The 17,500-nt window shown below is 39.0% G+C and overlaps 1 protein-coding gene across 1 annotated transcript in view; it reads left to right on the top strand.

Annotated features, from left to right (window-relative positions):
* The window catches only part of LOC136839508 (uncharacterized), a 71,356-nt gene extending 55,864 nt beyond the window's left edge, over nucleotides 1–15,492 (top strand). Inside the window, exons 2-3 of the mRNA XM_067105682.1 lie at nucleotides 13,145–13,346; nucleotides 14,741–15,492. Coding sequence (XP_066961783.1) covers nucleotides 13,145–13,346; nucleotides 14,741–15,363 — 825 coding nt within the window. The 3' untranslated portion in view covers nucleotides 15,364–15,492. The remainder of the gene's footprint in view (nucleotides 1–13,144; nucleotides 13,347–14,740) is intronic.
* Nucleotides 15,493–17,500: the final 2,008 nt, after the last annotated feature.

The following is a 17,500-nucleotide window of genomic DNA, read 5'->3' as shown; positions in this document are numbered from 1 at the left end:
ACCCTTACCTATGCTCACAAAAAAAAAAAAATGTCAGCTACAACGCGTATGCAATCAGAAATCAATTAATCATTCTAGTTTGGCTTTCCTTTTCCTAAAAGGCGTTAATATCATTATCAATGAACATCACTTATGGATTTATCTAACTGAATACACTGTGTGTTTCCACAAGAGAGAGAGAGAGAGAGAGAGAGAGAGAGAGAGAGAGAGAGAGAGAGAAAGAGAGAGAGAAAATGAAACTGGACAAAGGAAGGGAGATAAGGCTAATGACCTTGTCCCTTGACATAGGCACGAGGATTTTCCTTTTCGTTATTACGCTGTTTACTGCAGAATGGAACTCTGGTTATTTTTCCCTAGCAATACAAAATGGAATGGAATACAGACTTTAGGCCAAGGACCAACCACTTAGACCTGTGAGGTCTTTCAGCGCTGGAATGGAAATTGAGAGTATGTAGGTTTGAAAGGCGTAACAGGAGGAAAACCTTGCAGTTGCCCTATGAAATAATTGTTAGGAGAGGGTGGATAGCAAGATGGAAGAAAGATAATATGAATGGGGGGTACAGTAAAAGGAATGAAAGGGGTTGCAGCTAGGGGCCGAAGGGACGCTGCAAAGAACCTTTAGTAATGCCTACAGTGCACCCAGTGAGGTGCACTGACGGCACTACCCCCTTAAGTGAAACTGATTTTTTAATATACGAAGATAACTTTTATTGCTTTGAAGTATATTGGTTTTTATTTATTCATTTATCAAATGGTTCGTAGATGTCGCTAAATATTCGGGTACTTTTTTTTTTATTCAAATTCGTATTTAAGCCATATGAAATTGTCTAACTCCTGTATTTGCGAGCACGTGTATTCTGAGGCAAAATAATACTCTTATAATCAACGTTGGAGAACTTATATCAAAACACGCAAACGTACAAATGTAAGCGCGTTACTTTACTAGGTTTCTCTGCTTGTTTTCACTTAATACTTTGAAGGATTACATTCTTCGTATGAAAAATTTAAAGGAATCATGGACTTGTTCTTTATTCCCGCAAGGATGAACCTCTAATATTACTTCCCCCTAACGCGGACGCGCAAACATACATGATAAGTACACACCCACACGTACACATAAATATAAGTGACGTATATATATATACATATATATATATATATATATATATATATATATATATATATATATATATATATATATATATATATATATATAGGGGAGAGAGAGAGAGAGGATAACGCCTCCCAGTTGCCAGGCAATTTTAAGGATGAGGTTGTCAGGCCCTTGCTCGTTCTTGACCCAACTAACGCTAGCGCCCATTCAAAGCTGGGTCAACTGGTGGGCCAAAGGCAGCGATCGAGAATGTGAGCACGGCGCTCTACCACTGAGTTATTGGGCTGTCTCACTTCCCACAAAATCAAGGGAAACGAAATGTGGGATTGAGTGGGTTCATGGGTGCTCAATGGCTACTTGTCTCTTATTTAGCCTAAATGGTGACCATAAAAGTACCTGTAGAAATGGCAGCAGAGGTACCTAACGACGTTGAGAGAGAGAGAGAGAGAGAGAGAGAGAGAGCCAACAGAAATTACATTTTTCACAAAACTGACGAGGGGGCCCTCCCTTGTCAATAACAATTCTACGAAAACTATGTCCATATTCCACAAATATCCACAACGAAAAATATTCATTAAATGAAATATTTGTAAGAGAGAAAACGAGAAAATATTTTTTATTTTTTACTCCATGTGACTCTTTAACATCGACTATATTCCACCAGACTCAAAAAAAAAAAAAGTGGAATTTCATATGACGTGTGTACAGCTTTAAAACAGGCAAGAGTGAGTGTGCCTCTTGCCTTAATAACTACGACTCCTCGATCTAACAAGCACCGTATCCAGCTTTCAGTCAATCAGCTAAAAAAAAAAAAAAAAAAAAAATATATATATATATATATATATATATATATATATATATATATATATATATATATATATATATATATATATATATATATATATATATATATATATATATATATATAAACAGAAAGCAGGAGGAAAGGAATTGGGGAGCATAATCAGCTCCCTGAGGTGATGGATGAGGTACGGGTGGTGGGGAGAGAGTGTTCAATCATAATATCATCATCATCAGCCCTCTCTCTCTCTCTCTTCGGACGTCTACTTGTTTTAGTTTGGGGTCTGAGGAATATAATGAGTGTTCACTCATATCATCATCGTCTCTCTCTCTCTCTCTCTCTCTCTCTCTCTCTCTCTCTCTCTCTCTCTCTCCCCGGATGTCTACTTGTTTTAGTTTGGGGTCTGAGGAATGTAATGACGAACCGTCTTGAATGGACAGAGATCATTATCGCCGCATCTGTACATGCGTGCCTTAATATACAGTACGCGGACAAGATCGTCTGTCTCTGAACTTCCTATTCTTAGAATTAATAATGACTGATTAGTTTTCGTTAATAATGGGAAAAATGCGTTAAAGGCGAAGAAGAAGAAGTTTTCGTTACGTAACGTCGCAATGTCCATGGGGGGGAAAAATACGATCCTCCCGTCTTCCCTTATAAAAAAAAAACGCCGAACATTTAAGAAAAACAACAAGTAGGTGTATACCAACGAAAAAAAAAACACGGAAAAGAAATAGTTACTCTTTGCTTGAACAAAAATTTTATAAATCTTTAATTTAAAAAAAAAAATCTATTAGCGACTGGACCATCGACTGTACTAACACAGGATATAGACTGGGTTTAATATAATCCTAATCTTATCTATTAGGTATTACAACTCACATAATTAACCGGTTGTAGTGCCCTTGTTATGCATCCCTGCCAGAGCCCCGAAGCGAGCAGCCCCATGTATCATATCCCCGAAGTAGCAAATACGGACAAATGGCAATCTGCCTTCCATGCTTAGGAGGAAAATATCTATAAAAAAATCCTTCTCACCGAAAAATGTATTAAATTTTCTATGTTATTTTCCGTTTAGGCCTTGGGCAAGATGGAAAATGAAGTAGACTATACGTATTGGGAAAAAAGTATTAACTCCTACAGGTTATTTTCCGCTTAGGCCTTAGGCAATACGAAAATCGAAGTAGATTATACGGACTGGGAAAAAAAGTATCAAATCCTACACGTTATTTCCCGCTCAGGCCTTAGGCAATATTGAAAACAAAGTATAAACTATAAGGATTTGGAAAAAAAAAAACGGCACAAGGTCTATTTAGCATTATCCTAAAAACCATGGAAAAATTAAGTGAACCAGAACTTAGAGGCATCAGACTCAGAAGTCCACTTTAAATATCCCTTGCTTGGAAAATGGGTTAGACGCATTGCGGATGAACAACGATGAAGACTGATAAGTGGTTTGTCACCTGGATGTTTCGATCCACCAACAGCAATAACCTCCGACTTCAGTGACGAGCACTCTTACCATTCGGCTGTCGTGTGTGTGTGTGTGTGTGTGTGTGTGTGTGTGTGTGTATATATATATATATATATATATATATATATATATATATATATATATATATATATATGTATAACTGAATGACGACAATATGGAATGTGATTACTAAGTAAAGGACGATAAGTCTAAAGGCCTTGCAGCACTCCATTGCTTCTCTTTCCTTTGTGGATTTTGTCTTTATTCATATATATATATATATATATACATATAATATATATATATATATATATATATATATATATATATATATATATATATATATATATATATATATATATGACTTTTATCACATCACATCACCGTGATTCATATACAATCAGTATGCCCACGGGACGCCGAACTTATTATCAACTAAAAAATTCCCCTTCGGTAACATATATGAAAATATATTATTTCTGAGGTAGAGCAAATATATATATATAATATATGTATCGCTCTTGTGTTTCCAATATTCAGCTTTGCACAAAACAGGGGTGGCTCCCGAGAAACCAAAGAAAGAATCAAAGCTACATTTACGTACAGTTTCCGAGACGAAGAACCGACCTATGAACAGACAGCCTACCTACACACAAGGGCAAATTGAATTGGTTCCTCGGCGGATTACTTCAAGTGGCACGCCAGCTTCTAAAGTTCTCGACGTCGGAGTAACTAAATTGATATCAGGAATATTGAAGCATTCGAGGGGTTCGGTGATTATCATAATTCCTACTTTACTTTCGTATTTTTTTCAATGGCGGAATTTTGAATGGACGGGTATGGATTCTTCCTTGAATCCGGTTTCATTTGATTTATGAAAATTTTGCTATGCAGCCATGCACTGGGGCGCCACTTTCATCCATCCAGCGCTCATGACAGTGAAAACGGGTTGGAGTGGATGGACAGCAAGATTGAATGGAATATAGAATTTTGGCCAAAGACCAAGCGCTGGGACTTACGAGGTCATTCAGAGCTGAAACGGAAATTGAGAGTAAAAAGGTTTGAAAGGTGTAACAGGAGGAAAACCTCGCAGTTGCACTATGAAACAATTGTTAGGAGAGGGTGGAAAGTAAGGTGGAAGAAAAAGAATGTGAAAGTAGGTACAGTAAAATGAATGAAAGGAGTTGCAGCTAGGGGACGAGGGGACTCTGCAAAGACCTTAATTCCTACAGTGTACCGCATGAGGTGCACTGACGGCACTAACCCCGTAAAAAGAGGTAAAGTAAAAGGTTGAAAAAGTCAGTGAAGCTGGGGGCTGAAGGGACCCTGCAAATAACTTTAGTAATGCCTACAGTGGGCCACATGAAGTACACTGATGGTACTATCCCACTACGGTCCTAGAATTCGTCTTGCCCTTCATAACTGTAAATATATTCGACACACAGTGAAATTGAAGGAGTGAATAATAACGGTGATAATACATACGATAACAGATAAGTGATGAAAAAATATAGATAAAAACTATACAATGAACCGTTGAAAAATTTTTTCCCTATCTTTATTCTTTTTAATCAAAACTGCTCGATACGTTTTCAACAATTCTTGCCGACTGACGCGAAGACGACTGAACACCGTCCTAATCGAACACCGAAAATACCCCCTTGCATCGGTTCAAAAAAAAAAAAAAAAAAACAAAATAAATATTTTCCTCGTTTCAAGAAACGAGAGAAGAAGAGAGAGAGAGAGAGAGAGAGAGAGAGAGAGAGAGAGAGAGAGAGAGCAACCTTAACAATTTGAAAAGATCAACAGCACGTGCCTCGGCAAATCCATCTCTGCAATAACAGGTATTGAGAGAGAGAGAGAGAGAGAGAGAGAGAGAGAGAGAGAGAAACGATTGCGTCACCCAGTTCCGCATTTTGGACGTGTGTGGGCGTCGGCGGAAGCATTCAGGCCTTATTCCATAATGGATGTAAGTAAGGCCATTGTCTGAAGGCTCTCTGCAACTGATGTCAATGGGGTCGGCAGCGTTTGGGATTTTGAAGTTTCTTAAGCGCTTTACAATAATGCTGCTGGGGGTGTGGGGTGGGGTTGGGGGTGTGTGGAAGGGATCTTTGAGAGAGGGGAGATGAGGGGGTCTTCATGCGGAAGCTGTCCAGAGATGGCATAGAGATCGAAGCTGCATTGATGGGCATTTTTCTTTACTGGAATGGAATATAGAATCGGGGCCAAAGGCCAAGAGCTGGGACCTATGAGGTCATTCAGCGCTGAAAGGGAAATAGATAGTAAAATGGTATGAAAGGTGTGACAGGAGGAAGACCTGACTGTTGAAATATAAAACAATTGTTAGAGAGGTTGGAAAGTCAAATGGAAGAAAGAGAATATGAACGGAGTTACAGAAAAAGGAATGAAAGAGGTTGCAGCCAGGGGCCGAAGGGACGTTGCAAAGAAACTTAAGTAACGCCTGCAGTGCACTTTTTTCTGTATTTGTTTTTAGATATTATGAGTTTCTTTATACTGATGTTCAGAGAAAGGAACGTTAAGAAAACTGTCCTTTCCTGCCTTACAGTTCATCATTAGATCTCAATTTCAGCCTGTGTCTTTTAGTAACTATCCAAAAAATTAATTTCGGTACCACCTCACACTCTTTCATAGTGTCTTAGTCTCTGGCTGCCTGAGTAATTCCTAACCCCCAACTGGCCTTTAACAGCTAATCATCATGCTATTTCTTTTTTTAATTAATTTGAAGTACCTTCTCACTACAGTAAATAATTAAATGATAAATATCTTCTATTTAGTATCCAGCTTTTCATATACTGGCAATAAGCACTTTTTTTGCAACATAATCTTCGTTTTTCCAAAAAAATATATGATAAATTTCCAAACTGGTAGCGATAACCTACAACACGTCTTTCTTAACATTAAAACAACGCTACAGGTATAAACAGTTATGGTCCAAATCCGTGAGTAAACCAAATGAAATATTTTTGACGTTTTATTCGAAAGGGGGTGATTGACTCTTGAAAGGATTTAGGTCAAGTATGGCAATACCGTATATACTCTGATGAAGCAGCATTCCTCTCTCTCTCTCTCTCTCTCTCTCTCTCTCTCTCTCTCTCTCTCTCTCTCTCTCTCTCTCTCTCTCATCTAACAGTTTGATATTTTTTAGGATGAATTTCTACTCTCTCTCTCTCTCTCTCTCTCTGATTTTTCAGCTGAATATAATTCCTTCTGAAATTCTAAAGAAATCTTGCAAAGCTGAAAGGGTACTTAATTTATTCAGGATTATAAAATACACCTAACCAATGTTTCACTACAGAAATATTACTTTTTATGAACGGTGCTTGTGATGAAGATGAAACTATGAAGTTACAAATTCGTTATTTCGGAAACCCCAGGCTGGATGAAGTGTGATCATCCAATACCGGATTATCTCATTTCGTGTAACGTACGTGGATACGAACTACACCCGGATACGGTTAAGAGCCTTTCCCTTGGACCAGAGTCACCTCCGATCTTCTACGTTTTTGTGTTCAATACGGATATTTTGGGAGATCTGCAAATTTACGATATCAGACCCATATAGGGCCTATTAGGAGACCAAGAGACGAATACAAAAAGCGATAAAACAAACTTTCTTCAAATATGAACAAATTAAAAAACAACTGAAAACACTAAGACAGGCAAATAACTCAGACAAAACATCCGCAAACAAAAATAAAGAGATTACAAAAGAAAAAACAGAAATTAGACAAAAAAATATCAGAAGTAAAACATATAGCCCCGTAATTAATGATGTAACTGATCAGCGAACATACTATAAAGTAAGCCCACTAATACATACGTAAATTAGAATTAACACAGTTAAATAAATATCAGGATATGCGAGCACCGGACAGCTGAAATGATTTGTTTCTAATCCAGTAATAATAGCTTCTCTGCCACGAGTGAATCTGACGTAAAATAAAATACCAGGCGCCTCTGAACTTATACACCTCAGAGCTATTTATTATTCAGCATTCCGTGTTTATCAGTTATGGCATGTAGGACCATTAAAACCACAAGCACAAAGACAAACACAATACACAAACGCACACACACAAGCGCGCGCGCAGAGAATTCCTAGTTTACACTGGGATTTGCAGATGAGAGGAGATCTTTTACCTGACGCGATAATAAATTAACATTTTGCCCCTGAACAAGAATGCACTAAAGTGGACATCTTGCCCTTAGAGTTTGAGGAGACCTTGCACAAGAATGTAGCAGGTGTAACAGGAGGAAAACCTCGCAGTTGCACTATGAAACAATTGTTAGAAGAAGGTGGAAAGTCAGCTGGAAGAAAGGATATGAAGGTACAGTAAGAGGAAGGAAAGAGGTTGCAGCTAAGGGCCGAAGGGACGCTGCAAAGAACCATAAGTAATGCCTACAGTGCACCTCACGTGAGGTGCATTGACAGCACTACGCAACCCAACGGGGAAGAAACTTTAATGAAGATAAAATTCGGACCCTATTCAAGACTTATGAAGGAGTCCAAGAATGCATCAGTGAACAAGAATTCACAGCAGCAGTGAAAATGTGGTGAAGCAGAATCGAAGATTGAAGTGATATGAAAGGAGACATTCTCACTCTCTAATGCAGTGGGCTATTATGAAGGTAAAAAGTAAATATAGCTTAGTTTTACCAGACCACTGAGCTGATTAACAGGTCTCCTAGGGCTGGCCCGAAGGATTACACTTATTTTACGTGGCTAAGAACCAATTGGTTACTTAGCAACGGGACCTACAGCTTATTGTGGAATCCGAACCACATTATAGCGAGAAGTGAATTTCTATCACCAGAAATAAATTCCTCTAACTCTTCATCAGCCGGCGGCGGGAATCGAACTCCGGCCCATCGAATGACGGTCTGAAGCTCAACCAACTAGGCCAACAAAGAGCTTGCTATTATGAAGGAAGTGAAGGGTTTCCAAGTACGAGAACTTTTGAACATCAACAAAGGTTAGCCCGAGGTTTCATTATATCTTTGAAATGGTAAGTCGGAAGCACGACTGGGTGGCTTTATTTTGTTGAACATCAGCCGAGATAATGTAGACGGTTGTGAGATGGTTGTAGATGACTTTGCAAATTCATCGAGAAAATTGCAGCACGCTATTTGAGCAAAATACTTTCATTCAGCTCCACCTTAACTACTCTAGGCCTAATTTGCCCCTGTATATTTCTATGTTGCAAAAACTGAAAAATACACTATATATATATATATATATATATATATATATATATATATATATATATATATATATATATATATAATAATAATATATATGTGTATACATATATGTGTGTGTATAACACATATAATTAATGTTTTAAATATAATTCTCACTAAATTTTAATCTCACCTTATACTGCACCCTTGGTCAGCCATTGGGAAAACCATTTTTTATAAAGCAGAGTTGAATATGGAACACATGGACAACGCGCACTCGCGCGCGCATCAACACCTACACCTGCGCAACGTGCCACACAATTAATCCCAACACTTCGGAATGAAGAGCCCCAGGAAAAAAAAAAAAAAAATTCCAAATGGATTCCGCGTATTCGTCCTCTCTCGAGTCAAAGTCCGGAGTCCTTGTTCGTTAACCGGATCAGGACCACTTTTCCGGATCAAAGGGGGTTTCGGAAATTCGCGCAAATGAAAGACGGGTTCTGTCCGTCCGTCCGTCTGTCCACTCCCCCTGGAAGCATTTCGGGGTCTCCGCCGGCCCTCTGCAATGCATTAACTTTTTATATTATTCGTTTTTTTTAGTGTGACTTTTTTATTTGGGGTTATTTCCCCCTTTTTTAATAAGTGATTTCTTCTTTGTGTATTTCCACTACCCTCTGTTAGTTCTTTCTAATGAACACCGTATTCTTTGGACGCTTGAATTTCAAGTCAGTGGCCCCTGTGGTGGGCTTGTTTCATATGAATAGGGTTCATCACCTGATTAATAATAATAATAATAATAATAATAATAATAATAATAATAATAATAATAATAATAATAATAATAATAATGCCGTTCATAAAGGTCTTGACAAAGTTCGGAATATGGAGGAATATTATCATTATTGATGCTACTGCTATCAGTGATGCTTCTACTACTACTATTTCCACTGCTGCTTCTACTGCTATTACTGTTTTCACTATTACAGTGATGAAACTACTGCTACTGCTTTTGCTCTTACTACAACTACTATACTTCTACTACTACTGCTGCTGTTATATGGTTTAGCACTGCCATCACAATATTTTTCATTGTACTTCCATTAGCACAATCAGTTGAATTATTACAATTAAAATTACTCCTTTCACTATAGCGATTGCAACGTACCTCGGCACTTTTAACACATTAATGAAAATACTAGAATCACCATTCACTACCGTTATTGTAATCAGTATTTTCGCTACTGAATTCATCATCACTATTATTGATACAGTCATTATAATCTAATCACCATCATTATGACTCTCACACGCTAATACAATTACGTCATTATTACTCCATAATCATCAACACATGCAGCACATACCGAAGGTCAGGCTAACCTAAATAAAACCTTTGCTACAGGAACCATTATTTTGTTATTCACCCCAACCACCGGGAACGTGGGTTGTGAGGGGGGGAACCCTCGCGCCCCCCTATCTCTCCCACCTTTCCCTAAGGACGCCTTTCACGCCTATGGCTTCTCATTACGCCCACAATAGGACCAAAGGCGCCTTTTCACATCCTTCATTCCTTTTATTTCTCGCTTATCACTTTTTTTTTTTTTTACGAACTTAATATTTTCATTTTCTTTTTTCCTCGTAACTTAATTTTTCTGTATTAATCCTTTAACCCGAACCTCACTCCCATTCCATCTGTCTTCTTTTCTAACTTATTTTATTTCGATTTCTTCTTTCTTTCTTCACAGTTTCTACCCGTACCAATCCCCCTCTTTATCTGTCATCTTCCTCTCCATTTCTTCCCCACCGAACGCAGAGAAGAGAATCCATTTCTTCCCCCGACCGACCATTTCTTCCCCTTTCTTCCCCACCCACAGCCGGGAAGAGAATCCATCTCCCTTTCTTCACCCGACCGTCGGGAAGAGAATCCATTTCTCCCCCTTTCTTCCCCGCCGACCGTTGGGAAGAGAATCCATTTCTCCCCCTTTCTTCCCCGCCGACCGTCGGGAGGAGAATCCATTTCTTCCCCACCGACCGTTGGGAAGGGAATCATTTTCTTCCCCACCGACCGTCGGGAAGGGAATCCATTTCTTCCCCACCGATCGTCGGGGAGAGAATCCATTTCTTCCCCACCCATCGTCGGGAAGAGAATCCTTTTCTTCCTCTTTCTTCCCCACCGATCGTCGGGAAGAGAATCCTTTTCTTCCCCTTTCTTCCTCACCGACCGCCGGGAAGAGAATCTTTCTTTATTACGCTTCTGGTGAGCAAAAGCTTCATTGCCTCCTTAATAAATCTGATTTCTGATCCTTTTGATACGGCCGTGAGTGACACTCATCGCGTCTCTTTAAAGAAAGAAGGGTTCTTTTTTTATCATTTTTATCATTTCCTATTACCTTCACATTTTTGTATTAAGAAATGAATCTCGTTTTTATTTATGGTGACGCCTCGCTACAGCAAAGTGTTCCACACTGTTCTGTTTATTTGTCGTTTCTTTTTATGCTGTCATTTACTTAAAATATAATATTTCAAGTAATGTGAATCGTTTGAATTTGCACAAATTTTCTTGAGCACATGAAAATATTCCTGAAAATAATTTATTACAATTTTTCATTCATACATCACTCAACTACTGTGCAGGGGATTGCAGGTGGTTGGTTTTGATTAAGTAGGACTTATACCAGCACAAAAGTTTTTAAAGGGACCAAGAGTGCTAGTGGAGATTTCTGGATTCGCAGCAACTTAACCGATACTTACTATGAGGAGAAAGAGGCCTTTAAGAAATCGGGTGTCCTATGAAGAAAATTGGTATTCTCTATCAAAAGACATTTGCTTATGTATCTGGTTAACAAAATGGTTAATCATAACCATCTGATTAGCATAAGAACATAAACATTAAAATCAAGGCAATACTTAGAAAATTCTAGTGCAGATGCATACAACACCTAATTCATTAATTAACTATGTCAACCACTGCCATTAGGTTAACCTAGGAAAACAAGTGACTATAATAAACATGACATTTTGACCATCACGGTATAATCTGAAGGAGGAAATTTTCGCCGTTAAAAGGTGGTTGCGGTGCCAACGGATATAGGAAATCAATGACCATCAGGAAATTAAATTTCATAGGTTTCCCCTCCAGTCAGTGGGAGAACTCCTTGATGGTAAGAGTGCGCACTTGAACTTATTGATTTGAAGGGAATTGAATAACTCTTTTCTCCCCTTAATTGCTAATGATCTGATACCTCTTAATTACTCCCATAATACCCGGGCTTTCTCATTCCTGACACTTTGCACGCATAATGCCTAACTCGTTTCTTTCGTCTTTAAGATTATGATATTGATTGACTGATTGATGGATTGGTGATTATCTGGCGTTGTGAGTGTTAGAGGGGTTATGAGAAGGGTGTAAGAATCGGAGACTTATCAAAGATCTCTGAGCTGCGTTCAGTTAAGACTATTTTTTCTATGGCGTTGAATGGCTTCACATTTTGCGCTTCTGTATGTTTGTCTACGATCCACTAATCCCATCTAATGCAATCTTTTTCAATTCCCCTTTGTCGTTAAATGAAGACTTTTGAATGATGAAGGAAGGCATGTGGCTGAGAGGATTGATACCAGAGAAAGGTATGAGCGTAGACAGCTAGGAATTGCATCAGTTCTTGAGAACTTCCTTTGCAAAGAACGACAACATTTTAGTCAAGTTGCAAACTTACAAATTAAGATTTTCCCTCTCATGACACTGAATGACGAAACATGATGAGTCGACTTTCTTAATTCCCTGTTTAGCAGATATTGTCCACTTCTGTCAAATCTGTTCCTTTCACTCTCCTCATCAATACTGTCTCACCCTGTTCTGTTTCCAACGCTTACAATTGTACTTCTCTCAAAATTAGCCTCATTACGGCAACTACCTTTTCCTGGTTCCAGGAAACTCTACCTCAATTCTCCGAATGAAGTTTATTTCGAGTATGATGTTTTCTCTTTTCCTCTTCCTTCTTTCTTCGGTCCTCTTCATTTTCTTTTTCTTAAGGTGAGGTACACTGGAACACTTTGAATCTATAATTAGGATTTTCTACTCTCCACTGCCGTTCAATTGTAACTGGTCCCAGATATACGATTTGAAGCGATGGCACATCTTAATTTGGTAGAAGTTGATAACGGAGGTTTTTCCTACCGTAACTTTATAGGATCATAAAAATCCCATGTATTGTTATTTTAAGCGTTAGCTGTACTTTTACTAGACTGTATACCATATCATTTTTGTTTTTCTTTAAAATTTTTCAGGCAACATTGATAGTAATGACGATGATAATGAAAATAAAAATGCCTGTAGAAAATATAAGGTGATATAAATTCTAGATACTTTTAATTCAAAGTTCTAGTGAACAATGCAACAATTTAAATATAAGACGCCTTCAAGCACATATTTCTACTACCCACAAACACAAAAACATGCGCACATAACTACAAACACACACACACACATGCAAACAAGACTTACTGAAACGTCATTTTTTCTAATGAGATATGTTCTCTGCTTCTCCACTACTAGGGTAAGAAAAAGAAAAATGACTACAGGGAACTCCAGGACGAGAGAGAAATACAATGGGATACAGGAGGGACGGCCATCGCAGGAGGAGGAGGGGATACAGTGAAACGTTCCAAGGCAACCGACGAAGGGGAGAGGGTCCCAGAGGAACCTCCTGCTGGAGAACAGAAGGAAACTGAGGCTGAGAGTAATAAGTCTCCCATGGGTAAGAGGAAAACTGTCTTTGCTTATACTTTTTGAATCCCAATATTCCTACACCTGTCTGTTCCCAAATTGGTTCCCCCGCCCCACCCGCCCTTTATTCGATTCATGATATTTATCTATAGCCCTCTTGAAGCCCACTGTCACTTGCACCAGACCGCTATGGTTCATTGCAAGTTTCGGGAATGACCGGCAATTCAAAATGCGGAAGCATTAACTCAAAGCTTAATACTCCTCTTTTATCCAGAGCACGTCAAATCTCGCAGTAAATTCCAATGTAATATAATTTCACATCTTTTGGCTAACTGGATTGTTTCTGCATCTGACCCATTCGCAATCAGAGTTCGAAAGTGTCAGGTCATGTTCGGATTTCAATTTGAAACAAAAAATTAAATAGTAAAAATAAATATATTTCTATGTCAGACATTGTCTGTGATTGTGTAAGGCAGCAATGAAGAAATGTGAAGGATATCGAAAATCATATCTGCGCTCCAGAGAGAGAGAGAGAGAGAGAGAGAGAGAGAGAGAGAGAGAGAGAGAGAGAGAGAGAGAGAGTTTGACGAAGTGGAACAACCTAGTTTCACTTAACTCAATAGTGAATGCAAAGCAGAGAGAGAGAGAGAGAGAGAGAGAGAGAGAGAGAGAGAGAGAGAGAGAGAGAGAGAGAGAGATTATGATTTCTGTTTGCTACACAGAATGATTAGGAAATACTGAAAAAGGAACGAGGGGCTGTGTGATATTTTTGTGAAAGTAGGTAATGTATAAACAATGGGCAGAATTAAGGGCAGATCGAAAGAAGTGAGAACCTACGTAAATGCTTGCAAAAGCTACAAGAGAGAGAGAGAGAGAGAGAGAGAGAGAGAGAGAGAGAGAGAGAGAGAGAGAGAGAGAGAGAGAGAGAGAGAGAGAGAAAAAAAATTACATGTAGGATTTTCTGCAATGTTCTGTACCTCCACGGATGCAGGATTACCTTGCTGAGAGAGAGAGAGAGAGAGAGAGAGAGAGAGAGAGAGAGAGAGAGAGAGAGAGAGAGAGAGAGAGAGAACGTAAAACCATCCTAACAAAACTTAGCATCTAACATCAAATTTGCGAACGATAAATAAAAATAAAGTTATTTCCTGTCTTAACTAATTCCTCCCAATGAATGAATTATAAGATTTGTATTGACAAAAATTCTCAGCTTCCCATTAGCCTTTTTATTACTCCTTCTTGCATACTTCCAGCACTGCATTACGTGTAAACAGTGACATACGGTTCGTCTGAGTGATACGTTTCATTAAAGCGCTATTATTGATCCCGCTTATAGATTAAAACTGATCAATGTTATAAGAAAGATTATAATTATTCAATCAGTATCTCATGCTGGTTTTATCCTCACTTTTTATACTTATTTTTCAGATCCCTTCAAACCGATCAGACTTAAACTCATCCCAAGGAATGTGCAGATAGGAAGATGCGGTTCTAACGTCAACAGCAACAGCGCTGCTGCGACGACGGGCGCGGGGTTCAACAGTCAAACCCAAAGGCCTCCGCAACTCCCTCCCCCATCCCTTCCCGTCAACGCCTCCTTCGGCGTCAACAGCGGCGGGAATTCCTCCAGGGCTCCCCACACCGCTGTCCTCCACTCTTCGGGTATTCACACACTATTTCGCAACCCAGCTGTGCCTTCGCAGCAAGGGCTTCAGACGCCCCTGTGGGGACCATCGGCCGCCTTGCGGTACGGCCGCCGGTGCAGTTCCCCACAGCCGCCCTTGCTCTCCGGCTGCACCCCCTACGTAAGTGCCAGGATGCCACCTCGGTCTGCCCAGACTTCGCCTTCAGCTCCAAAGTCGCCGAAACTGACTTCCAGTAGCAGCGACCCGTGGAGCACCATCATCACCAAAACCGGGAGGGCTCAGAGTATAGGGGGCGGCGCACCACCGGGAGAGATGGAATGGCTGGCCGCCCCCTCACCTCGTTCCAGGAAAGGTTCGTGGTCGTCTGTGTCTACCGATTGCGATTCGTCGCCGCCATGTTGGTGAGTACTGAATAAAAAACATTTCCATGCATTTCCTCAAAATCTTGCATTTCCAGTCTTTAAAAATTGATGAAATGCCGTCATTTCGACCAATGTCTTTCTCGTGTCAACAGGTTTAACATGAATCACTTTATCACATGTGACTATTTTCATTTCCCTTCATGCACCTACTTGACAGCAGACGTAAGGATTACAGATAAAAAATTTATCCTGTCTCACTGATCGACGCAGCCATCTTCATAGCGGAGCATGAAGGCGAAATTGCACATCCCCTGACGACACAGCATGCAAATGAAAAGCAAGACAAGCGAGCCTTGCCTGTCAACATACACCGATATTACAATTCATATGAAAGTCGTCCGTATACGTTATCATGATCATTTGACTCTCAAACCGTATTAGATGCACTTGGCTGGCCAGGTCCGGACGACGTCTATCCGGGTTACACGAGATCGATATTGAGGCATAATTTTGACTACCTACCTTTAAACGTTTGTTGCCCCTACCCCTCCCTTCGAACCCCCCTCCCTCCCGGGCTCCCAAAACCCCCAACGTAATCAACGTTCTATATGCCTACGCTGTTAATATTTCTGACTGCATCCTTGTAAACATTTTTTTTCCAAGCGACATAAACGTTTGGACACATCTGGTCTGCGGTGCTCCTGATCGTGTCGATTAGACGTTTTTTCCTGTTTGTCTTATTAATGTTTCTTAATGTATAGGTTTCAGCGTTTGCTAATTATAAAATGAAGTCAGACTATTCCCAAAAATTATCCTAATGTTGTACGTATTATTTTCATAATTCCTAAATGCTTCTTTATCATTTCTCTGATATAAACTAAATTAACAAGCTCAATCAACCTTCCAGTACAGAGAGAGAGAGAGAGAGAGAGAGAGAGAGAGAGAGAGAGAGTACATGTGCCTAGTTTTAATAATCATGGTTTCTCATGCAGCACTTTATATATATTTACTCTAGGAACGTCAACATTTTCAACCACAGCAAATTTCACGGCCAATGTGACTTTTTTTTTTTTAATAAGTATCGGGTTCACTTCACACAGCAATATGGGACCTTTTCAGCAAAATGATGCTGGTTTCCCGAGCAATCAAGCAGCTTCTGTGAGGGATGAAGCTGATTTGCCGACAACCTCGGACGGATGAGTGCTTTCATCGACATTTTGACACACATACAGTATATATATATATACACACACACACATAAATATACACATATACACATATATATATATATATATATATATATATATATATATATATATATATATATATATATATATATATATATATATATACATACATACACACACACACACACACACATATATATATATATATATATATATATATATATATATATATATATATATATATATATATATATGTTCTTCTTCTTTTTATATATATATATGTATATATATATATATATATATATATATATATGTGTGTGTGTGTGTTTCATACATCAGAGAGAGTCCCAGTCAGGACCTGGACTACTTCTGAATGCATTAAGACTAATATTTCCGTCTTTTCTCTTTTTTTTTTGGGGGGGAAGGGTAAGTCTTTGTGGCTCCCTAAAAGGGGTAGGCTGCTTTCATTAAATATTAAGTACCAAAAGGCTTTATAATGAATTTGCTCTTGTTTTCTGACGTGGTTAATTTCAATATCTAGTCAAAAAGTTTACAAACTTGGTGGAAAGATGATATTTAAGTGAATGTGGGGGAGTATGGATGAAGAGCACATAGAAGTGAAAGTAAATGTTGGAGAAGTCCATAAAATTATGAGGCTCACTCAGTAAGCAACTTAAGTAGAATCCAAAAATGATACAGGATAATCCAATCTAGACCTCAGTAGAATCCAGAAAGTCATAACGACTCATCAAGTCAACAGACTTTGATGTATAGTCCAGAAAGTCACGAGAACTCATCCAGTACACAACTGCAGTTGAATCCAGAAAGTACAAAGAACTTGGTAAACAAGAAGCAACCTAAAGTCAGAAATCTGAGACTCCTCCAATGAACAACATAGATGGATAGAATATACAATTTAGGCTGAAGACCAAGCGCTGGGACCTATGAGGTCATTCAGCGCTGATAGGAAAACTGAGAGTGAGAGGTTTGTAA

This window comes from Macrobrachium rosenbergii, chromosome 6, assembly GCF_040412425.1.
Source record: "Macrobrachium rosenbergii isolate ZJJX-2024 chromosome 6, ASM4041242v1, whole genome shotgun sequence".
Classification (NCBI taxonomy): Eukaryota; Metazoa; Arthropoda; class Malacostraca; order Decapoda; family Palaemonidae; genus Macrobrachium; species Macrobrachium rosenbergii.
The sequence above is the reverse complement of the archived record's forward strand: the minus strand, read 5'-3'. Positions and strand labels throughout refer to the sequence as shown.